The sequence below is a fragment of the Vidua macroura genome, chromosome 21 (assembly GCF_024509145.1).
Source record: "Vidua macroura isolate BioBank_ID:100142 chromosome 21, ASM2450914v1, whole genome shotgun sequence".
Lineage (NCBI taxonomy): Eukaryota > Metazoa > Chordata > Aves > Passeriformes > Viduidae > Vidua > Vidua macroura.
Genome location: NC_071591.1, coordinates 4874529 through 4897883, shown reverse-complemented (window position 1 = coordinate 4897883; position 23355 = coordinate 4874529). Strand labels below are relative to the sequence as shown.

The following is a 23355-nucleotide window of genomic DNA, read 5'->3' as shown; positions in this document are numbered from 1 at the left end:
GATGTTAACAGCACAGTTTTTTCTGGAGAATGGATGAAACCTTAGAAAAGTAAACAGTGCCGCGGTGTCTCGTGTTCAGGGTGTGGTAGAGGTGAGCTCTTCACGGATGAGCACACCAGCACAAGTTGGTGTATTAAAGAAAACTGTGGATTGTGAGTCAGTCAACATAAAATTCAAAGGTTGTGCTTGAGGGAGGCTTTCCATGTTTTGATTTTCTGTCTTATGTGGCGTCTTTCCCAAAAGACAAGCTCCCTGTGTACCTGGAAGTCTTAAGCAACTGTTCGCAGCTGCTTCTTATCAAAAGACACAAGAGGAGGAAAAATGGCATGCAAGCTAAGGTATATTAAAATTCATAAGTGGCTTTAATGAAGAACTGGATAATCAGTTCTGTTTCTGGCTCTGCTCCCTGATTTCTGCGTCTTAGTTTCCTTGTCTCTTGAAATGCAAATAGTGCTCTGTGAGTTCATAAGGTCATTTCTTAATTCATCTATGTTTATAAAACTGTCTTGAGATCTTCTGGCACCATCTGCACGCATTGCATTTGATTGCTTAATAGGAGTTTATGCAAACTTGACACCATGTTCTCTCTCCTCGAATGGGGACGTGGTTTGGTCTTGCAGAAACAAACAGAACCGAGGGTTTCGTTTGTTTCTTTTTGGTTTTTTTGCAATGGAAATTTTGAAGTGGAGAGAATTTGTAGACGCTTCAATGTCAGGGGAAGAACTTTTCCTTGATTTGGGGAAAATATTTCTTCCTTGCTCTCTGAGCAGCAGCTGCCTCAGTACTTCTGGGTTGCCATGGCTGCAGAAAGTATTTTCATTTTGGCCTTTTCTGTACTCTGGAGGTTCCTGCTGCTGCTCCCGGCGGGGGAGTCCAAGTGCAGCTTGCACAGGGAGCGAGTGACATCTAGTGTTGTCCCTGCTCGGGATTGCTGGGAGCGCCGCGGTGCAGGTGAGCTGGGATGTGACCAGGTTCAGCAAAACACCTGCTCACACTGAGGAGAGCTCAGCTCTTCCCTGCAGCACGGCTTGCAGTAACATCTTCCCGCTGCTGGTTGCAGCGTGAGGATTCCTGATGCTTTCAGACTTGCCATCTTGCTCCAAGCTGAAGTTGTTGCTTTCATTCTCTTCTCCCTAAAAGCCATCAACAAAGACAAGCTTCATGTTATCCCAGCAAATCTGTTTGTGCAAAGGAGAAACCTTAATACAGACCATGGCTGTTTCAAATAAATAAATATTTAATGAAACATGACTAAAAGTGGTTCATAATGTAGTATGGAGCAGCATGTTCCACTGGGGAGTGTAAGAACAACCAGGAAGAGAGTTGAGAAACACTTCAACCTGCAATTATGTACGCTAAAACCATCCTTAAAAGCAAATTTATAATCCACCTTCTTTAAATCCATTAGTCTACTGCCTGACAGGTGGGATTATAGCTTTCTTCAAAGTTTTGGGAAACATTTTAAAATCACATTTATATCCCATTTCTACTGGGAAAAACAAGCCTTTTGCAGCTTCTGCCTGAATCTTTGGATGACTCATTTTATTTTCCTTTGAGAGAATGTTTTTCAAAACTTTGTATGATTCTTCTTGCTCCTTCCCCCTCTACCTCAGATATCTCTATAAGAAAGATAAAGGAGAGCAAAGACTAAAAGAGAGAGGAGGAAAAAAGTCCTTCCAGCATCTTTTTGAATAATGATGCTTATGAACACCCATTTGTTGTTCAGTTTTCTGTCAAGTGTCTAAAGATAGCTCATGGCTGGCACAGAACTGGAGAAGAAGCGATGGAAGCAGCACACGCTGTTCCTCAGTGTTTAACTGGAGAGGGCAAGACCATGTTTTGGTTATGAAATGTTGCCTCTTAAAATCCATCCCTGGCAGCTCTGTGAGTTGCACAGGACACAGGGGCTGTTATAATAGGACACGCTCTGAATTTTTGTTTTTACCCCCAAATTGGACAGGAGCACGAGGCAGTGGCTGCAGGGACACGGAGCTCTGTGACCTGCACTGGACCAAGTGCAGCTGGTCGTGACTCTGGCCACAGCTGGTTCTTCTGAGGGCCATTTAATGGCTGAGCTGCTGTGAGCTGGTCAGCTCAGCACATTTCTTACTTCTCACCTTGGCTCTGCTGCCTCTAGGACTCCTTTTGCTTTTTCTTTTGTGTGTTTTTTTTTTTTTTTCCCTTTATTTTTTCCCTGGCAGAGAAGCCTGTGTTTTAAATTAGGCAACATGTAACCCTGGTGTCCCTTAATGCCATGGCATGGCCCTGTGCTGTGCTGGGAAAATGCTGGACAGCCAGAACTGTTTTATTTCTGCCATGGTTTAGTATAGTGGGAGCTGGAAGCCAGTTAAAGCTTGGTCCTCTCCACGAGATCCGATTTGCAGAGAGGTCATTGCTACCGTGGTTCTCTGTATGTGTCCTTCCTATTAATATGGTCACTGAGAGGTAAGAAATTTCAAACTGTGGAGCAGCTATGCAAAGGACAAACCTTCCAAGGTTTGTGTAGCACGAATAGGACAAAGGCACATTTAGGATAATTTTGCAACCTGGATTATTAACCCAGTTTCCTTTGGCAAAGAGAATAGTTTAAGGTTCTGCTCACAAGGACCTTTGGACTATTAGTTTTGACAGTGTGTTGAGCAAATCGCAGCTGTCAATCAAGCTAATTGGCAATGAATAGTAAATGATTGAATGGAAGTGTTGGAAAAATGTTCTCAGTGCTAAGTGCAGAGCAGGGAGCTGGCTGGATCTCACAGTGGCAGCCTACTGTTATCGTTCTCACCAGCAGCAGTAAATCCTTTCCAATCCTTCCCTAAAACACTTTGTCCATGTAGCCTGTCAACATTAATCCATCATTGAAAAAAATATGGATATAGAAAGAAACGTTGCTTTAGGAATAGATCTGTATTTTTGCACCACTTTGAAATGACCTTCCGGCCATTTGGGGCGTATCTGCTTCAGAAAAATATGTCTTTTGAGCAAGATTGTATCTTCCTTGGTTTTGTGCTGTGCCAAACCAACTTTATGGTGCCCAAGAAATTGGTAGTGACACGTCTACCCAGAATGGATACATCATGGGTCAGGCTCTAAATGCCAGAAATTATTCTGTGAAACCTTAGGTTTTCAGTCACACCACGGCTGCCATCAGTTGTGCCTCCCTGACTGAGAGAGGGGATTTCTTGTTCCTGCTCAGTGAACACAAGGGCTTGCCTTTCAGCAGCCTCTCAAGCATTTGATTGTGGTGTATCCTTTCTTTTATGTTCATACTTGTTCCTTTCCTGTACTTTTTATTTCATGTTTTTTTTTTTTTTTTCTGTTAGGAACAAGCTTGTTTTTCCTTTTCAGCTCCCAAGCGCTCTGTGAGAAACCCTTCACAAAAGGGATATGGATTTTCTTGCCCAGCAAGCTCAGCTAGTATGAAAATGACAAAAATATGTACTTTTTAAATCATACAAAAAAATTAATGTTTGTATGGCTTTGTGTTGTGGCTACAGGGAAAAATTACTGTGTGAGAACTGTGGCGTATGTTGCCAGTTTGCAGTTCTTTTTGTGTCCTCATACAAAAATCTGTTTCTCCTTTGTGTACGCTGCCTTTGCCAAAGCTTTGCCATTGTTCTGCAGGAGGATACCATGGAGGTGGAAGAGTTCTTGAAAGAAGCTGCAGTAATGAAGGAGATCAAGCATCCGAACTTGGTGCAATTATTAGGTAAGTGATAAATACCAAGCAGAGGGATTTGAACTAAACCCTTGTGCAGTGATATGGATGTTAAGGAGCAGATAAGCTGCTTACCATACCAAGGCTTTAAATACAGACACTTATTGTCTGGCAAAATTCGCAATTTGTACCACTAATACATGATTTTTAATGATCTCGTCTCCCTAATGTTTAATTTGCCAGAGGCTGAAGCAGAAAATTAAGCCCCTCTATTAACCACTTCTAAGCAGAATCCGTTCTTTCCACGAGCCCCATTTTTCTGCCTTCTGGAGGTACAAATTGCCTTTGAGGATGAAACCTGAAGATTCACTGATATTCTCCAACATTCACTGTCGACTTTATGTTGCTCCCCAGGGGTGTGCACACGGGAGCCTCCTTTCTACATCATCACAGAGTTCATGACGTATGGCAACCTGCTGGATTACCTGCGGGAGTGTAACAGGCAGGAGGTGAATGCTGTGGTGCTGCTGTACATGGCAACTCAGATCTCTTCAGCCATGGAGTACCTGGAGAAGAAAAACTTCATCCACAGGTAGGAAGGACAGTGAACACCCTTGAATCTTGAGCACAGAACAATCCTTGATGTATTTCCTCCCTTTCGGTCTATCACAGCATTGATTGGTGTCATATATTTAACACACTAGTGCAAATCTGGCACAGTCTATTAACCTGTCTAAAGGATGGGTTTTCTCTCAGGGTTTTTCTCTTGCCTTTGACGTAGATGCAGGTGAAAGACACATCAGTACTTAAATGTTTTGGGCAAGGCCTGAAATGTGAATTTAAGCCAAAGTAATGGACTTTGAATGGATCAGATAAGCCATTTCCTTGTTTCTACCAGCCTTTCAAACCAGCTGCAGTTGGTGATGCTGGATGTGTGCAGGTCCCCGCAGCAGAATCACCCTCCAAGCACTGCCCCAGCCCCTGTTCTTTCTTGTTAGGTTCACTTTGTTTTCCACTGCAGGGATTGTTCCATGCTATTGTCCAGATTGTGTATTCACTTTAATAAGCATCTCTGCTGTCTTTAAAGTCTCAGGGACTCTGACCTTTAAAGTGTGCTGCAATTATGGCTGGAGCTTTGCGTTCCTCGTCTGCAGAAATGGGCTCCTGGCAATGTAATGACACATCCTGCGCCAGGGCTCGAGCGTGCCTGAGCTTTGTACAAGATGCTCTCGGTGTTGTAGCGTGACCTTTCCTGCCCAATTAACTGGAATATGGAATTAGCACATGGTTTTTTTTCATAGAGACAAATACGAAGATTGTGTGTAAAGTTCTAGGTGCTCTTCTAAGCCACGAGTTGCCTTTGCTGCTTGAAAGGCCTGGTTAAATGCTGCTATCAGTCAATAAATTGAACAGTGATGCTGCCAATTAAAATTTCCAGCCTTTGATTTGCTCTGTTGAAAGGATTTTGTCCCTTCAGCCCGCAGGAAGTAAACTTTTAAAACTCCTTTGTGTGAATCTCATTTGTCTTCTCTGCCATTCATTTCATTTCCTCTTACTTCTGATGACCCATTTATCTAAAATAAATAGTAGCATTTTTCCTTATCAGCCACCCCCATAACCACCTACCCAATTATTTGAGGACTGTTGTCACAATTCACATCCATGGATTCAAATGCTGGGCTCTGACCTCATTTAATGAATCAGGAAGGAGGAGGAATTTGATTATGGAGAGGAGCTTTTATTTAGATACACATTGTAGTAATCAGCATTGATAAGAAGGTACATTCAAAAACACTGTGAAATTTAAATGGGCATCCAGTAAGATGTAGTTTTTTCTGTTTTTTAATTTATTCCAGTTGAGCAGAACAAGCAACAAGAAACAGCAGTGTCTGCCTCATATCTAAAGATCTCACAGGAGCTTCCTGGCACAATCAATTTTTAGTTCAATGTGACATAATCTAGAAAAGTGTTTTTAACAAAACCTAATATTAGGAGAAATGTGCTTCTGTGCTTTACATTTTTATCCTCCTGAAGCATTTCCAAGGATGCAAACAGCATGTACAAGCCAGAGAAGTCACAAATGCAACGTGCACATCTCTCACCTGCCAGGGTGGGGCCAGTGGTGGAAAAAAATGCGGAGAAAAAGTTAAATCTGCTTCTTGCCCAGTCCTTTGAAAATGCCAGCACTGATAGCAGAGGCTCCAGAAGGTTTGCAAAGGCCAAATACTGGTTGTGACCAGGTTGTGTTGTGAAAGGTGGTACATCTGGGAGGAGGAAGAGCACGGCTGAGAGCTCATCCTGGTGCTTAAGCAAGGACTGGAAAAGGAGTTCTGGAGAACAACTGGTGTTGGCTGGGGTGACTAAAGTGCTGCAGAGGTGGGCAAGAAGTGAGGAATTGAAACTCAGTTTATTCAGTGCTCATCCCCAGCTATTGATAACTTGAGCACTGACATTTCTTTGAAATATTTTTATCCTGAGGGTGGCAGCTTTTATTGAAAGTGAGGGGGCTTCTTGAAGCTCTCACTTCAAATTAGAAGGGAAAAAAAAAAAAATTCGGATGACAGTCTTACGAAGACGGAATGGAAAATAACTTTCCCTCTTGTGTGTGTGCATGTAACTCCAGAATTTCTGTGTAATATTTGGATCAAAATAATCACACAGGCCCAGGTTTCTTCGGAAACAGCAGGCTTCCTTGCTATCAGTAAAAGTGAGATTGTAAAGACTTCTCATTGCCTATTTTTGGTCTTCTTTTTAGGGACCTTGCTGCCAGGAACTGCCTTGTAGGGGAGAACCACTTGGTGAAGGTGGCAGACTTTGGCCTGAGCAGGTTAATGACGGGTGACACCTACACAGCCCACGCCGGAGCAAAATTCCCCATCAAGTGGACTGCACCAGAAAGCCTGGCCTACAACAAGTTCTCCATCAAATCCGACGTCTGGGGTAAGAATTTGCATGGGCAAATTAATGCAGATGATAGTCTTCTTTTCCAGGGCTGTGAAATGAGGCTGTTGTGAAACATTTCAAGAGGGAGCAGGAGGTTCCCTGGTTTGAGCACAATGTTCTGTGAGCTTGTCAGAGTGCAGGAACTAATCTCTGCTTGGGCAGTCTCAGCAGAGCACAGAGAATGCCCGCCTGATTTTATATATTTGAGTTGTTGGCAAATATGAAAAGTAAAGAGTAGTGTAATGCTAAAAGAAATGTATGAAATGGGACTGAAGAGCACCAGTGCTACTGCCTTGATGGAGTTCTGGCATAGGACTATGAAGTGATACATTATTATATAGCCAAAAACTTTCTATGTACTTCAAAGAGTAAAGAATCTGGTTCATTTTATGTTAAAAAAAAAAAAAAAAGTGTGTATCTGTCTAGTGATAGCTCCAAGCTCGTCTTTCTGCATTTTAAAGGAATAATCTTTGGAATGAGATGAGGAGAAGCAGAGGGAAAATTTGATGACAAATGGTTATTGAAGAGCCCTGAAGTGCTGGTGATAAGAGTAGACTTAGCTAAATTGAGCTGTATTGTATCAAATCTGACCACAGAAAATCTCATTGTACTTTTATCAGTACATTTCTTTGGATTTTATATCTCTGCAATAGCTGTTGGTCAAATTCTCAAAAGTGCCCAGTGACATGATACAGAAGTTTGTGGAATGTGGTCCCAAAGGCACTTGGAAAATGATATCCTGAGCATTTTCTATGTATAAACCAACAGAGAGAAGTGAAGCAGAGATGAAGTTTTCTGCAGTTTAGGGGGAAAATGTGCAGAGAAAGGTTTTATGTTGAAGAAACCTTTAGGTAGATGGCTGATGTAAAATGTTTTGTAGATGGAGGAGGAAAAGCCAAAACAGCCTTCCAAGGAGTATGTGATTGCTGACCAAGGTGTTTCTGCTGCTTTGGGTTTCCTTGTGGTGTTGGCTGTTGAGTGTCTGCCACAGTCTTAGGATGTTGCTGTACTGCTGTGGTGGCTGCAGGATCCCTGGTGCCTTTCAATAGCAGAGTGCTTGGGGGAGGAAAGATCCCAAAGGAATATGGAGTATCTTTATTTAGGGTTAATGTAACCTCGGGAAGCAGCGTTGGGGCAGTGGGCTTTGGGATCTCATCAGAGATCAGCTGTCCCCAGAGGCCAGGGCTGCTGCTGGGCACGCCAGGGTTTAGATGTTTTCACCTCAGTGCCTCAAGACAGCAATCAAAGAAAATTGTGCACAGAAATGTCTAATGTAAATTGCCCTTGGTGGCGTTGCCATGTAATGTGATGTGATTTCCTTACTTATGCAGAATTGTAATCGCTTTCTCTTCAGGTTAAGAACAGAATAGGGTGACTGAACTAATTACATGCCGGTTGTTGAACTGGTGTTGGGTTTATTCTGTGTGCCTGACTCCTGGGTTAGCTGCCTGACCCCGCTGCTGACCTGCATCCCCACTGACTGCTGCCACTTGAATGCCTGTTCCAAGACCCTTTTTGTGCCCTCCCTTTTCCTATTCAGGTTTCCCTGGGCCCAAAATGTCTCACCCTCACCATATCTCATTGGTAGCAACTGCTGAAACTTTCCTCTTGCTGCTGCCTCCCAGATTCCCCTTCCAGACCACGCTGCAGCTAAACAAGGGCACCCCAAAAACACGGAGCTATTAAAATGTGCGAGTCCTCCAGGGAGAGGTTGCAAATGAGAGGAGCTGTCACACTGAGGGAGCGACTGCAGTGCAGCAGTGAAGCAGTTTCAGCTAATCCACTGTGAAGTCTCTTAATTGTGCCTCTAATAGGACTTGAAGGATCTCAAGGCGTTCAGGTTTGAGACAACTGATACATTGAAAATTAGTCTAATTCTACCCTGTCATATCGCAGGAGACTTGTCTGTGCTGACGGAGAGGCTTGTTACGCTTCTTTAACATTTAAGCTGCTGCTGAGCATGGGATCTGAGCCACCCAGGGCTGGTCTAAGTGTGCAGCACTGTTTAGTGACGACTCCCACTAAACATCCTCTCAAATTCAAGATGAAAACAAAGCTTATTGATTTTTTTTCCCCTCTCTTTTTTTTTCTTCTCTCTCGTTCTCTACTGCAGCCTTTGGTGTTCTGCTGTGGGAAATTGCAACCTATGGTATGTCCCCTTACCCTGGGATTGACCTGTCTCAAGTCTATGAGCTGTTGGAGAAGGACTATCGTATGGAGCGTCCTGAAGGCTGTCCTGAGAAAGTTTATGAGCTCATGAGAGCATGTAAGTGTTTCTTAGCCCTGCAGATGCTGCTTTTCAGCTCTGCAAGGGTGCAATAAAAGTGCAGGGTTCTGGCTATGTACCACAAGGCATGAGAATCCCCTGCCAGTATCAGGGAAGGTGCAGTGCTCTGTGGAAGTGTTTGGTTAAAACTGCTTTCTCTAGAGGATGAACATGCTATGAAACCAGCTGTTCATCTCTATTGGGAGCCCACAGGCCCAGAGAGGAGATTTGTTGTGGATCTCAATGCTTCCTTTGTCTCCTTTTTCCTGGCTACTTAAAGGAAAGCTTGTGCTCCAAGGATGAAGCAGGAGCTTCATTTGGCTTCTTGCAGGACTGACTGTGACTCTTCACTGTGGCCTTTTGGTACGTGGCTCAGTGCCCTGCACTCTTCCCCAGCAGTGCTCAGCACCTACTGTCACACACTGACACCAAAACCTGATTTAGGGAATGCTGGGTGTCTGCCACTGTCACTGAGCCAAAGTGGTTGCAGACACTCAGCACCCTGTAAATCAGATTTTCATGTCAGTATTTTATCTCAGTGTATTGGAAGGGAACTGTGATTTCTGGCTCCTCCTGGTGCAGGGTACTGAGTGTCTGCTGCTGGAGGGAAGATTTGAGTGGTGGTGTGCTTTTTTTCAGGCTGGCAGTGGAATCCTTCTGACAGACCATCCTTTGCTGAGATCCATCAGGCCTTTGAAACGATGTTTCAGGAATCCAGCATATCTGATGGTAGGTCTGGGTCCCCCTTGGACCAGCAATTCCAGGGGTGAGGAAAGGGCTGACTGCATCCTTAACTCTGCTGTTATTCATAGACTGCTTTGCAGTGAAACTCAGTCCTGTGTTATACTATCTGGTGTAAATGATGTGGAAAGCAGATATTTCTGTACATGTGGTTATATTTTTCTGGGCAAAGATTTCATTTTAAAGGGCCAAATGGCTGAACAACTCCGAGGAACCCCAGTTTTGTGTTGTTTGCTTTTCTTTTGTGCTATTAATTCCAAACAGAGGGATAGTTTTTTATCTTCAGTTGATTGCAGTGATTTTTTTCTTCTGTGCATTGCAGAGGTGGAGAAGGAACTGGGAAAGAAGGGCATGAGGAGTGTCGTGAGCAATTTCCTGCAAGCCCCAGAGTTGCCAACCAAAACGCGAACATCGAGGAGAGCTGCCGAAAGCAAAGATGCCAACGAGGGCTTGGAGACTGCACATGCTCGAGGCCAGGGGGAATGTGGTAGGTTTTAATTAAAGTCATTATTCCTTCAGGAAATACAGGGGGAAACAAAATGCACATCTAGCTCCAGGCCCTCACGTAGGCAAAGCTGTGCCTAATCACAGGTGCCATCTCTCTGTACCAGAGCTGTGTTTCTGGGTGACAGGCTGCTGAGTTTGCTGTCCTGGGTGCAGAACTCCTTTTATTAGTTTTTGCAAAGGTGGGTTGTTAATTCTGGAGCCAGATATACACAGCAGCTGGGAGTGTGAGTCTGTAACTGGCTGAGGGACCGGTGATCTCCCTGCTGTTGCTTAGAGAAGCCCTTGGAGTTCTTTTAACTTAATGGCTGTTGCCTGCAGCTCCCTAAAGACCAGAGCCTGAGCACAGAGCTCTCTGATCATATCCTCTTCCCATTCCCTGGCAGGAGCCATCAGTGGGATCTCCCACTGCATCTGAGTGCTGGGTAATCTGCTGTGTTCAAGCCATTTTACACTACCACACTGCATAATTTAAAGCAGGGTGATAGCTTGGGTTTAGCAAGCCCCATAAGGGAGGTTTCTTCACTGTTCCATCCTACCAGATTTGTGCTTGCAGCACAGAAGAGTATTACTCTTGGCAGGCACCAAATATAATTTCAGCGAGGGACAAAGAGGTATTTACAGACTCTTCCATAAAATTAAACTTCCAATCAGTTTTTTCAGGCACTTACCTTCCATTCCAAGGTAATAAAAGCAGTGGTAAAAGGCTGAATGAGTACAGGAGATTTGTGTCTAGCTCTATGCTTGAAAAACAAGAATGTAAAATGAAATGCAGTGGGGTTTTTTCCAGCTCCTGTTGAGGCTGCCTCTTCTGACCACTCATGTGATTGACCTCTTTTGTGTAATGTCAGATTCACCCAGTGGTACATGTTTCAGTAACCAAAGTACATCAGGGCAGAGGGAGGGGAAAATGAGGGGATTTAAAATGTTGGAAAAAGAAAGTATCAGTGACTCAGGAAGGAAGGTTATTTACCATATATAGGAAATATAATTGCCTATTATTACAAGCTTTTGAAATTAAAATAATTTCATTTGAATACTTGAGAGCTTTGAGAAATTAAAGTACAGCAGGCATAATATGATTTTAACATTATGCTGGGAATAATTTCATTCTTTACTGTGGAAGAAATTTTTTCATGATAAAGTTTTATTGCAGTTTCCCTTCCAATTGTCAGTGTTTCCATAGCAAGTCCAGCAGCTGGAAGCTGATCCTTAGTGCAAGCTGCTAGTTTTCTCTGGATTTCTGCACATCTACTGTGTCTGTACTCAGTAAGGCCATGGTCTGGCCCTTCTGGCTGTCCAGGTCCCCCTGAGTCCCATAGGAATGGTGCAGCTGCAGTGTTCCTGTGCAAACATGTTGTCCTCTCAAACTACGCAAATATTTTTTTTTCCAAATTCTCTCCCCTCAACCAAAATCCATTCCTCAGCCAAAATCCTAGCCATAGCACGATGATCACCAGTTTGTGACTAAGAAGCATCCTTCCTTATGACTCTGCTTCATCTCCCTTCTTGCTGCCTAGTCAAGCTGTAAATGTATATGCTGCCCTGCAGGCATTCCTCCTTTGGATTAGAATGCCATTGGAGTGCCTGGCCTGGGAACGAGCCCCTCTGTCAGTCAAACACAGAGACCTTCAGGACTCTCTATGAATTTATTATAAACCATTATTCATTTTTAAGTACTGCTTGTAAGTGGAGGGAGGGTCACCCCATTGCTTCCCTCGGCAGCAGCGCTGCTGAAGGAGGCTGGCACTGCCCCTTTTCTCTGTTGCTGTACAAAGCTGAGCATCTTCACAGTGGTACGACCTGAAGTGTCATATCTTGATCTCCATTTCTGCTCATGAAACAGTTCTTTCCATTCCCCACAAAGGATGACATCAGGAAAATGAACGAGGAGCCTGGGGATGGAGGTGGGTTACAGAGGTGCCTTATTAATTCAGAGGGTCAGCGATTCAAAAGACAGCAATAGCACAGGGACTAAAGCAGAAGCTTCTTCCTATTTATCTTCTTCACAGTGTGAAGTTTAGACAAATCTCCAGATGTGAGGAGGGGAATCTGAACACAAACATGTAGTGTTTGTATGTCACTCTTCCAGTCAGAAACCCACAGGGAAGGTAGTTTGGCAGCCACCTCAGGAATGAATGGATGCAGGATCATGGACCACATTTAGTCCAGGCTTGAGTGTGGCTACACTTGCTTTGTTTCTGCTCTGAAGTTGTGTCTGTTTAGAGAACCTGCACCTTTTGGAGGTGCTGCACTGGTTTGATCCTGTAAGAAAATGGGTTATTCTGGCTCTTTGAGCAATGCTCAGAAAACTTTCCTTTTCCCTTGCAGACCTCCTGGATCATGAACCTGCTGTTTCTCCCTTGCTCCCACGGAAGGAGAGGGTGGCCCTGGAGAGCAGTTTGAATGAAGATGAGCGGCTGCTTCCAAAAGACAAAAAGCACAACCTCTTCAGTGCCCTGATCAAGAAGAAGAAGAAGACTGCCCCTACCCCTCCGAAACGGAGCAGCTCCTTCAGGGAGATGGACGGACACTCGGAGCGCAGGGCGGGCGGGGAGGAGGAGTGCAGGGATGCTGGCAACGGAGCTTTCATTGCCCCCCCTGCAGACACAGCTGAGGCCTCCAAGTTCCAGAGCCCGAGCAATGGGGCTGGTGTCACCAACGGGGTTGTGGCTGGGAACTCTGGGTTCTTATCTCCCCACTTACGGAAGAAGTCCAGCACGATGAGCAGCAGTCGAGGGGTGGCTGGTGAGGAGGAGAGCAGTTCCAACTCCAGCAAGCGTTTCTTGAGGTCCTGCTCAGCCTCCTGTGTGCCCCATGGAGCGAAGGACACAGAGTGGAAATCCGTGACTCTGCCTCGGGATTTGCAGTCCACGGGACGCCAGTTTGATTCCTCCACTTTCGGGGGGCACAAAAGTGAGAAGCCAGCACTGCCTCGGAAGCGGGCGAACGAGGCCAAGGCTGACATTGCTGTCAGGGGAACAGTGACCCCTCCTCCACGGCTGCTTAAGAAGAATGAAGAGACCCCTGATGATGTGTTCAAAGATGCAGAGTCAAGCCCTGGTTCCAGTCCTCCCACCCTGACGCCAAAACTTGGCCGTAGGCAGCCTGCTGCCCCTCCTCCCTCCAGCGGGCTCCACAAGGATGATGGGGTCAAATCCAGTGCCTTAGGTGCCACTGTGATGATGGACCAAGGTTCTGCTGCCAAACCCAGCCCTGCTGGGTTCATGGGGGCCAGCAAAGCTTCCTCTGAGGAGCCACGCCTGAGGAGGCTCAAGCAGACCTCAGAGACAGCAGGGAAGGATAAAGGGAAGTTATCGAAGCTGAAACCAGCCCCTCCTCTCCCACTGTCTTCATCCTCCATTGCCAAGCCTGGGAAGGTTTCTCACAGTCCCAGCCATGAAGCAGCAGCAGATGTGGTGTCTGGGCCGAAATCCAAACAGTTGACTCAGGTCGGAGAGGCTGCAGGCAGTGATGCTGTCAAGCCAAACCAGTCAGGGGAAGGTGTGAAAAAGCTGGGGATCCCCTCTGTACCAAAGCCACAGTCCTCTACAAAGCTGCTGCTGAGCACAGCAACCCCAGCTGCCTCTTCCTCATCCGTACCCTCTGCCCCAGGCGGGGACCAGACGTCATCCACAGCCTTCATCCCCCTCATATCCACCAGGGTCTCGCTGCGGAAGACCCGGCAGCCCCCGGAGAGGATTGCCAGTGGCACCATCACCAAAGGGGTGGTGTTGGAAAGCACCGAGGCTCTACGGCTCGCCATCAGCAAGAACTCTGAGCAAATGGCCAGCCACAGCGCCGTCCTGGAGGCTGGCAAAAACCTCTACACCTTCTGCGTGAGCTACGTGGACTCCATTCAGCAGATGAGGAACAAATTTGCCTTTCGGGAGGCCATCAATAAGCTGGAGAACAACCTACGGGAGCTTCAGATCTGCCCCGCGACCGCCGGCAGCGGCCCTGCGGCCACCCAGGACTTTAGCAAACTGCTCAGCTCGGTGAAAGAAATCAGCGACATTGTTCAGAGGTAGCAAGAAACCAGGCTGAAAAACAAACAAGTGAATCAATCAATCAATCACAATGGGCCAAAGCCAGCTGTGGAGAGAGTAACGTGTGGACTGACAAAGGAGCGGGGCGTTCGCGTGAGGGCTGTGCCAAGGACGCAGACTGTGAATGGACGCCCCAGCTCCAAAGGGCAGGGCTGGGTTCAGGAGGCACTTCCCACCCTCTGAACTCAGATTCCCTGTGTTTCATATACTTGTAATCGTCTTATCTGTGGAGTTCTTGCCTTGTGGACTACAAGTCTAAATGCTGATGTCACACCATGCCTTTCTATTAATATTTTATTGTTCTGGACAGATTGTTAAGACTGAAGCCAGACTGGTGGACACTGAGATGACATCCTCCTCAGGAGGACTTTGTACTGCATTTTTGTCCCCCCCCACTGCCCTCCTGTGCATGAGGATGAGTGTTTGGATAGCAATATACCCACTGCATTTCTTGTGAGAGTTTGCCCAGCACATGGCCCTGGACAAGTCTGACATTCACCTGACACTAATGCAACAGATTTGGTGCTTGGGAGGGAAGGGGGAAAAATTATTAATGTAAGGTTTTTTTAATGACTGAATGCTACAAGTGACGATTGCCCAAATTCTTCCTCCGATTCCACCTGCTACCCTTCCTTTCTGTGTTTTCAGTAGTTTCTCAGTGTTGTTGAGCTCCAGTGAATTGCTTGGGCTCGCAGCGTTGGAGGCAGCACCCGCTGGTGTCACAGCCCAGGAGCCTGTTCGTGGATCTCCCTCAGCAGCAGAACAGGCCTGGAGAAGGTCTGGAGGAGGATGTGGCACTCTGGTGATGTCTGACACTAATCAGGCTGGTCTTTGGGGTGGGGTCACAGAGCTTGGGCAGGTGGGAGAATGGCAGTGGGAAGAGATGGCTCGGGGTGAGTTCTGAGGCACCACAGCAGCTGTTCTGGCTGAGCCTGCACATCGCAGTGGGTGAGAGCTCCTGTGTCTCCAGTTGGATTTCCAGCTGTTTGTTTTGTGAAGGGAGATGGAGCCTGGCCTCTGCCCTCCTGCAGAGCTTTGGGGGGCTGTGGTGCCTGCCCTTCTGTGCCACTGGAACCCCCTGAGAGGAGCTCCAGTGCCAGTACTCTGGGGTTAAAAGCAGTCCTACCTTCATGCCAGCGTGGTTCCATCCAGCATCAAGCAAGGATCTGTGGAGACTGCAGACACCTCTCTGGGGTGCATCTCCTGAGGGAACTGCCACAACATCCTGACAGCAAGACTCCTGGCCTTTCTTGCCAAGGTCCTGTGACCTTGTCAATTAATGCTGGGAACTAACTGTGACTCGTGGCAATAGTGAAAGAACAAGGTTTAGGGCTATTAACAGTGCAATTTAACTCCTCCTAACAGTTCCAACCATAAGAAAAACACTTTTCCCATTTTCTGTTCCCCTGTAACTCGTGACCCCTCTTGTGTATCTTAAACACTAATTGCCTTCAATTGTATTTTATGCTGTTCTCTTTGGAACTGTTTGTTTTGTATATGATTTCTAGTAGTTCACTCATGTGTGTTCATGCCACTTCTCGCCCTCACAAACAGCCATGACTTAACATGTGACAAATGTTCAAAAGAAAATACACACTTCTACCACAGGCTGCCTTTAAAAATGTAAGAAAAAACCCAACCCTTGAATTGTCTCTTTCCTGGAGGTACTGTTTTTACTTTGATAACATATTGTGCCACTATATTATACATTTGTATCTTGTTATTACACACTTTTGTAGACTTGTCTTTTTTACAGTGTGTAAATAGCTCTGTCCTTCATCTCTGTGATACTTAAGGGGGTCATTTCCCCTTTAATTTAGTCCAGTACAGATTGTTTCTGTACGTGACTTTCAATTCTTCTCTCTTTCTCTGTTTCCATTTTTTGATTTGTTTTTTATTCCAGTCTCTCTTGCCTAGTATATTTAAAAATAAATCAATGTTGAGGAAAACTCTTGTTTGTCTGTTAGTGAGGCTTTTCCAATCCAGTTGAGTCCCCTTAGACTCCTCATCCAAAACCAGGAGTTCCCTGTTTGGGTGGTTCATTGTGACCCTTCAGCACAGTGGGATGGTCAGAGCCAGGCCAGCAGCCCCTTCCCATGTTCCTTTGATCTGGCTCTGAAAAGTCAGGAGAGAAAAGAGATGCACAGAGTAAGACTGTGTCATCACCCCTTCTTTGCTGTTGTCTTCAAGGAGATTTATATCAGAGATTTGACTAAACTTTTCCTCTGTTAATGGTTTGTATTTTATAATTCAGCTGCTGTTTTGTTTTCCTCCTCCTCCTCTGCTATGAAATGACCCATGAGTTTCTGTCCTCATACAGTTCCCTCTGTCATTTCTGGTTGCTTATTCTTGTTTCCTGTTTCTCTTCAGCCTTTCTAGTAAAATTTGAGGGGGGGGGGGGGGACATTTCCAGGTACTGAGCAGCCTCTAAAACCAGCCACTGCTTTGATTAATGAAGATGCTAAAGACTAAAAAAGGACGAGAAGGAAACAAGGGCAGGTGACAGTGTGTGGTGTGCCTGAGCTCCCACAGTTCCACAATGATGTTTTAGGGTTGTAACCCAGTTCTCTGCGTTTCTAATCCCCTCAGTAAGTCCCTGGTGAAATCTGTGGGTCCTGGCACTGGTATCTGGGCTGGGGGAACAAGGCTGATGGGAAACCTTGGCCTGCTGTGACAGCGACTGCTTTGAGCTGCTGGTGATGCTGAAGAAGGTGAAGGAGAAGCAGGGGGATGCACTGGTGAATAGATAGAAAATGAATGGCCTGCACTGACAAGGCACAGGCACAGCAAAGGAGTCTGCAGTGAGCGGGGCTGCAGCGCTCTGGGAGTCCTGGGTGGGTCTGAGACCAACACCCTGGCAAAGGTCAGCGTCCAGACTTGGATATGGTGAGTAGCTGTGGCCTGAGGGAAGATGGAGAAGCTTCACCTGCCCCTAAATGCTGTCACTCCTGGTGATTTCCATCCCTTGCTGGCTTAGGGACCGGTCCATGGTGTCGTGGGAAGGCAGAGGCTGGATGACCTGGCTGGGGAAAGCCCCTGGATCTTTGGTGTTGGGAGTGAGAGAGAGGGGATTAAAGGCTAAATTTAGCTGAGTACAGTAGGAGTTGATTTAACAGATCGATGCATTTAACAGTTTGATTGCTCCAATTTTCAAGGCTATTGAGCTTGAAAGTGAGAGTGCTCTGGGGGAAAAATAGCTGTGTTTGTGGTTTTGTTTTGGTTTTCGTGTCTTTGAAATTACAACGTTCACTCTTTTAAGTTTTCCTTTAATGTCATCTTGCTTTTTGTTGAGAAGTTGCTTGTCACGAGATGTAAAATGTGGTCAGTGTTTTATGCTCACTCTTTTTCTTACAAACTCCATGTTTTTATGGTCAGGCTGGTGTGACAGCCTGGCTGGGCCAGTGGTGTTTTCAGGTGTGCCAGACCACTGCCTGTCCCCCAGGATGGTCAGGGACAGCCCACAGCCTCTCCCTTGGCTGACATTCATCCTTCCACAATTGGAAATAGAGGAAAAATGCACCTAAGCACCGTGTCATCTCTGAGGAGAGGGTTCCTGTCATCACCTGTGCATCTAAAAGCAGGCTGGCAGCAGAGAGGGACACACTCCTTGTCCAAGGGCGAGACCTGGCCTGGGTGGGCTGCTGAGAATGATGCTCCTGGGTCAATTCCTGGTCAGCCCTGATGCCTTGGCAGTGCCAATGCCCCTGAAGCTGTGGGTGAGGGACAGCCCTCAGTCATTTCAGTGTTGAGGCCGAGCTCAGAGCTGTTCTCCCTGGCGCTGCTGCTCAGTGCTCAGTGGTAGATCCAGCTCAGCAGAAAGCTGACCTGCAAACCAGGCCGTGCTGAACGTTTTCCCAGCAATCACCCCCTTGTTGAGGGTTCTGTGTTTGTCCTAGCATCTATTCTGCTGTAAAGGTCCCACCTGTGCTCCTGCAGCCTGCATGACCCAGTTATGATACACAGAGCCCCTTCATGAGCCCCTGGGATGCAATTAATCCGGGCTCTTCCTCTGCAGAGGATGCTTTGGGTTTCTGGGATTTGCTGTTCCTGTCATGTGTGTTTGTAGTGCTGCAGCTCTGCCGGGGGTGGAGGAACAGTGAGGGGCAGCCCATGGGAGTGGAGCAGACGAGCAGAGGCCAGGGGAGGGCCAAGGGTTGTGCCTGGGCAGGGAAGGCTAATGGGGCGTCTCATGGACAGTCCCAGCAGTGGTGGCAATGCCTGCGCTGCTCTCTCAGTTCAGAGTAGAGGAATCCAGGGCCTGTTTGATCCAACTCCTTATGGACTGGTGGGTGGCTGGGTTCTGAGCTCTCCACCTCTCAGAGATGTTCAGGATCTGGGTGTCCCCTCGGGGGCTGCTCCCCCCCATCAGGAGGAGAGGAACTGGGCAGGGGTGTAGCTTCCTGTGGGAGATATCATATCCAGTGTGCAGGGTTGGGCTTTCCAGCCCCTCAGGGGTCATTTTTGGCACGTTCCCCCTCCTTCCTCCCAGCCACACCCCCAGGCTCCAGGCAGTTATTTTCCATTCACTTTTACCTCCCCTCCCCAGCATTAATCGCCAAGGAGCAGTAATCAAGAGCCTGGAATGCTGCCTCTTCCCAGGCACCCTGAGGTGTGCTCAGGGGAGTCCAGGGATGCCATGGCCCCTCACCTGCCCCATGTCACAGCCTGGCAGGAGCCCCTTTCCTGGCAGAGGGTGAGGAGGGTGATGGCATTGCCCTGCTGGCACCAAGCTGCCCATCAAGGAGCCCCGAGGCATGGGGGCTGAGCCCAACTCTGTCCCACCTGCCAGGTAAGTGCTCCAATTTTCAGTGAGTTCTACAGAGGTTATTGCACATCAATCAAAGCCTCGTTATGTGAGAGCTTTTATGAGGCTGTTCTGAGCCTGTTCCTCTCCGGGACTTGAGTGCAGGAGCCCAGGCATCCCCGCAGCCACAGCGTTGCCCAGCAGGTTTCCTTTCCCTTCCTGCAGCAGTCAGTGCCACTTTCCCCTGCAATGATCCATCACAGCAAAGCCGGGGATTTACCAGCCCTCACTAACCCAGAGTTACTCCAAAACTCTTCCCCCTTCCTCCCTTCCATCCCTCCCCCGACTCCAGGGCAGGGTAAAATTGATCAGTGCATGTTTATTGATGGTTTGAACACTCCAAAGAAAGGGGTAGGGGGAAGTCGTTGCCATGGAAACATCGATAAAGCTCCGTCTCCGCTGTGTGATGCGAGCGCGGCGCCTGCGTCCCGATCCAAACAGGGGGCCTTTGGTGGGGCTGAACGGGGAGGGATGGAGATGGGTTTGGGGGTGCCTGGGGTGCGGGTCTGCAGGGGCTCAGCCGCCCTGAGTGCTGTCGCTGCTGTGCTCCCCAGTGAGAGATGCTCAGGGCTGCAGGGGGAGGAAATGCCCATCCTCACCTTCGCAGCCGTCGCCGTCCTCTCCTGAGGGCCAAACCCTGGCACTCTCTGTGTCCCTGCAGACCTGGATGAGCCTGGTCCTGTGCCTCCATTGCTCCCTGGACCTGCTGCCCCACGACTGTTTTCCCCTGGTTCCAGCTCCTCCATTCAGCCACAGTCACTGCTCCTGCTGCCAGAACGACTCACGCAGCACTGCATTAAGTGGTCTGTCTGCTTGATGGATATTACAATGCACCTCTTGCAGCCTGATTTAGGTTTCTTTAAAATCTTTTTACTCCCCCAACCAAGTCCTGCCACGGTCTCTGATTTTTGAGGGTGCAATTCAGCGCTTGCAAATCATCTCCAGGCTCATTTCTGTGCCTACAATGAAATATCAGCAGTGGCTCAGTGTGTAAGTTGCCGTTAGTGCCTGCAGCAGGTAGTTAGAGCTCTGATTGCTGGTACCTCTGGCAGGCACAGAGAAAACACTGGGATTGGCAGAGCTAAATCTGCCCAAAAGAGGGGAAGGCAGTGCCTGGGCAGTGGGGCTCTTCCTGTGCTGGCTTTTTGGGGCTAATGGTTCCTAAAGCTGCACCACCGGTGCCTGGAGCACCAGTGACACTGAGCACCTCTCAGTGGTCCTGGTAGGTGCAGAAGTTCTTGTTTCAGTCCTTCTGCACCCAAGTTCCTCAGGAGCTACAGCTGGGATTAGGTGGTGACGAGGCCAGGAAGGCGTTGGGAAGGGCCAGGCTGTCAGCAGGAGCTGGCGTGGTGACAAGGACGTTGAAGGTCAGGCATCACTATCTCGCCCTGCTGAGGAGTCTGGGGCATGAGCAGGGTGCTGGGGCTGTGCCAGGGCCGGTGGTGCCAGGGCAGGCTTCTGTGCTCACACCAGGGGTTGCTAAGGACAAGATTTTCTTGAACCCTGCTGTTCTGCCCTGGTTTTGCAGGCAGGAGCTGCCTCGTGTAAGAGGCATCTTGACACTAAGCAGAATTTGCTGCCGGAGGGACTTTTCCTTAATAGGCAGGAGAGCAGCAGCTCTGTGGAGAGCTCTGAGGGACCCTCTCCTCCCTGATGACTGGCTCTGGACTGCAGACAGTCTCTGGGGACTGATATCACCACAACTATCCTGCTGTAACCCTCCAGCCTCGCTGCCTGCCCCTACTGGCACTGCCCGTCCCGTTGTGCCACCCCTGCTCTCTGTCAGCACTGGAGACCCAGCACCAGGCCCTTTCCCTGTGCCCCAGCAAAAGCCGTGTGTGATCAGGGAAGGGATTTGGTGATTTCTCCTTAAGGCACCCTCCTCTTCTTCCATCGCATCGGTCGGGAACAGGCATGGGAGATCTAGAGCAGAGCTGGAGTGGAGCAAACGCAGCGTCCCCCCCTCCCCAAGGCAACCCCAGCAGCAAAACCCCCCAATACCCTTTTGTCCGAGCAAGCCCAGGTGAGACGGAGGGGAAGGACGGGACAGGGTGACCCGCGGGAGGTGGGGAATCGAGTCCAAGCTCTCATCTCCCAAAGCGGAAGGTGAAGCCCCCTTTTTTCCTGTTGTAGCCGTTGAGCTCCTCTGCCAGGTTCCCCAGGGTGCCGCTGCGCTTCTCCCCTCCCATGGGCGGCAGCTCGGGGCCCCCCCGCCTGCCCGGCCGCTGCCCGGCCCCGGCCGTGCCGTGTCCCCGCAGCTCCCGGGCGATGCTCAGCAGCGCATCCAGCTCCTCGCTTCTCCTCCGCTGTGCCCCTGCCCTCCAGCCGGGACCCCGGCCCTCCTCCGCCGTTTGCCAGCCGGGACCGAGCAGAGCCCCTTCCGCGGGATCCCCCGGCTCCCACCGCTCGCCGGGAGGGAAGCAGGCTCCCAGGCTCAGGAGGAAGAGGCAGGACAGCGGGTAGGGTGCTCTCATCTGGGGGAAGCACAGGAAGGGGAAGGAATGTCAGTGGGGCAGCGAGCAGCCTCGGGCAGCGGCTGAGGCAGCAGCACGGGCTGCAGTTCCCCATCCCTGCTGCAGCACCCCCAAACCAGCCCTGCCGCCCCTGCTGGAACCCCCCGAGCTCCCACTGCTCCTTCTGCAGCCTCCACACCAGCACCCAGCCCCAGGGAGGGTCTGAGCTCCCGCCCTGCCTCCTTGAGAGCTGCTGCCCTTCATGGGCAGCGGGTCCGCGCTCACAAATTGCAGCCTCGCGGCTGCTCCGCTGGTTCCCAGCCGAACGCAGGGCTGGGGGCTCCGGAGCTGCCCGCTGCTCTTGGAAGCACCGCGGGAGCATCACCCTGATCATCCCCACGAGCGGCTCCTGCCTGCTGTGCCTGGGTGACACAGGGGCAGAGGAAGGTGCTCGGCTTTGTCCCTGTGCTTTATGGGGCTCGGAGCTGTCCTGGACAGGGGTCTGAGCCGAGCAGAAGGGAGTGAAGTCCTGAGCCTCGTGCGGTGCCGCAGGCAGGGGGTGACCTTCAGCAGGGGCAGGGCTGCTCGGCCTCCCTTCCTCCTCCCACAAAGGCTCAGAAAGAGGAAACGGGTTGTATTATTAATTATTATTATTTATTATCATCATTATTATTATTATCTGGAGATATTGCTTTAAAAGCTGCTGCAGGTGCTGGGGGCCAGGCTGTCTGCTCCACGCTTGCCCAAGGGGGCTGTTTCTCACTCCTGTGCCAGACCCAGGTACACTCAAGCCCCTGCCTGTCCTTCCCAACACCCCTTAGCCCGGAGGTTTCGCTTCGGGCTTCACCCCTACCTTTTTCACACCTTGCCTCTGTTCTGCTCTTTCCCTTTTCCCACCCCCTTGCCCATCATGGAGCCAAATTGCCGAGTCCCGTCCTGGGGTCTGGGGGTGCTGGTCGGTCCCCAGCTGCTTCCCACCAGCTTTTGACTCCTCCCTGGCTGTGCTGCCCGTCGAGGCAGGGACAGACAGACAGACAGACAGACAGACAGACACACGGGCACCAGTCACTTACCTCTGCACCTCGGTGCTGCCCAGTGCTGCCAGTCCTGGCTCCTCTCTGCCCACCCTGTGTCCAGATGAGCGGCCAGCCCGCCTTGGGCCATTAAATAGCCACGAGCGCTGATTGCCATGTCACCCCTTGGGCGTGTGGCCACAGAGAGAGGAGGGTGGGATCCTCGGGGAGGGGACAGGGGTTGGTGGAGCTGCCACAATGGGAACACAGCAACATCGCTCATTAACGTGCCACCTCGTGTGGAGGAGCAGCTGGGAGCTGGCCTTGTGTCCCTGGCAGCTGTCAGGGATGCTGCTGGGATGGAGGGTCTCATCTGGGGGCCCAAGTGTGTCCCCCTCATCTGGCTGGTGTGTCCTTGTGTGCAGTTGTTGGGGGTCCCACCCATCCATTTGTGTGCACAGGCACCACTGGAGACCCCTGCACCCCCAAACCTGCCCAGGGCCTGGCCCCACATGGACATGCCCAAGTGCTCCCACCCTCCCTGGTCAACACACACAGGCACCAGTGCTGGAACATGGTCCCCAAGGCACCCTGCTGTCCCCTCCAGGTTTGTCCTGGGCTGTGGCAGTGGAATGTGAAGTGGGCAGCAGGGAGGGACAGGGGGCATTGCTCGGTGCTCTGTCCATCAGAGCAGATCCCCTGGCACAGACACCTGCCACCCTCCCAGTCCTGGGGCCACCCCAAGGTCCTGCAGGGCCTTGGTTTGGGCTGGAGCCCTGGGAAGGCTCCTCAGCCCCCTGGGTCTCCCCAGCTCTTGTTTTGCAGGGTGGTTTCAGTGTGGTGGATGTGTTCCCAAGGACGCCATGCCTGGCACAGGGAAGGAGCCATCCCCCAGCACGGCGAGGAGCTGCAGTGATTCAGTGTCAC

The 23355-nt window shown here is 49.4% G+C and overlaps 3 protein-coding genes across 6 annotated transcripts in view; 2 read left to right on the top strand and 1 right to left on the bottom strand.

Moving 5' to 3' along the window:
- Positions 1 to 16107, top strand: part of ABL1 (ABL proto-oncogene 1, non-receptor tyrosine kinase) — a 77835-nt gene extending 61728 nt beyond the window's left edge. For all 4 annotated transcript variants that reach the window (XM_053996673.1, XM_053996674.1, XM_053996676.1 and 1 more), the window contains 7 exons: positions 3622 to 3706; positions 4070 to 4247; positions 6411 to 6595; positions 8712 to 8864; positions 9504 to 9593; positions 9928 to 10092; positions 12441 to 16107. In XM_053996673.1, the coding sequence (XP_053852648.1) occupies positions 3622 to 3706; positions 4070 to 4247; positions 6411 to 6595; positions 8712 to 8864; positions 9504 to 9593; positions 9928 to 10092; positions 12441 to 14140 (2556 nt within the window). In that variant the 3' untranslated portion in view covers positions 14141 to 16107. The remainder of the gene's footprint in view (positions 1 to 3621; positions 3707 to 4069; positions 4248 to 6410; positions 6596 to 8711; positions 8865 to 9503; positions 9594 to 9927; positions 10093 to 12440) is intronic.
- Positions 1 to 23355, top strand: part of AIF1L (allograft inflammatory factor 1 like) — a 142389-nt gene that overhangs the window by 59558 nt on the left and 59476 nt on the right. The window lies entirely within an intron of this gene.
- QRFP (pyroglutamylated RFamide peptide) lies at positions 21050 to 22522 on the bottom strand. Its single transcript, XM_053996681.1, has 2 exons — positions 22489 to 22522; positions 21050 to 21436 (listed from the first exon to the last, which is right to left on the bottom strand). Exon 2 carries the CDS (start codon positions 21434 to 21436, stop codon positions 21050 to 21052), a length of 387 nt encoding a protein of 128 aa, XP_053852656.1. The 5' UTR covers positions 22489 to 22522.

Excerpts from the sequence above, each read along its gene's own strand:
- QRFP (XM_053996681.1), bottom strand. The coding sequence starts at position 21,436 with ATGAGAGCACCCTACCCGCTGTCCTGCCTCTTCCTCCTGAGCCTGGGA.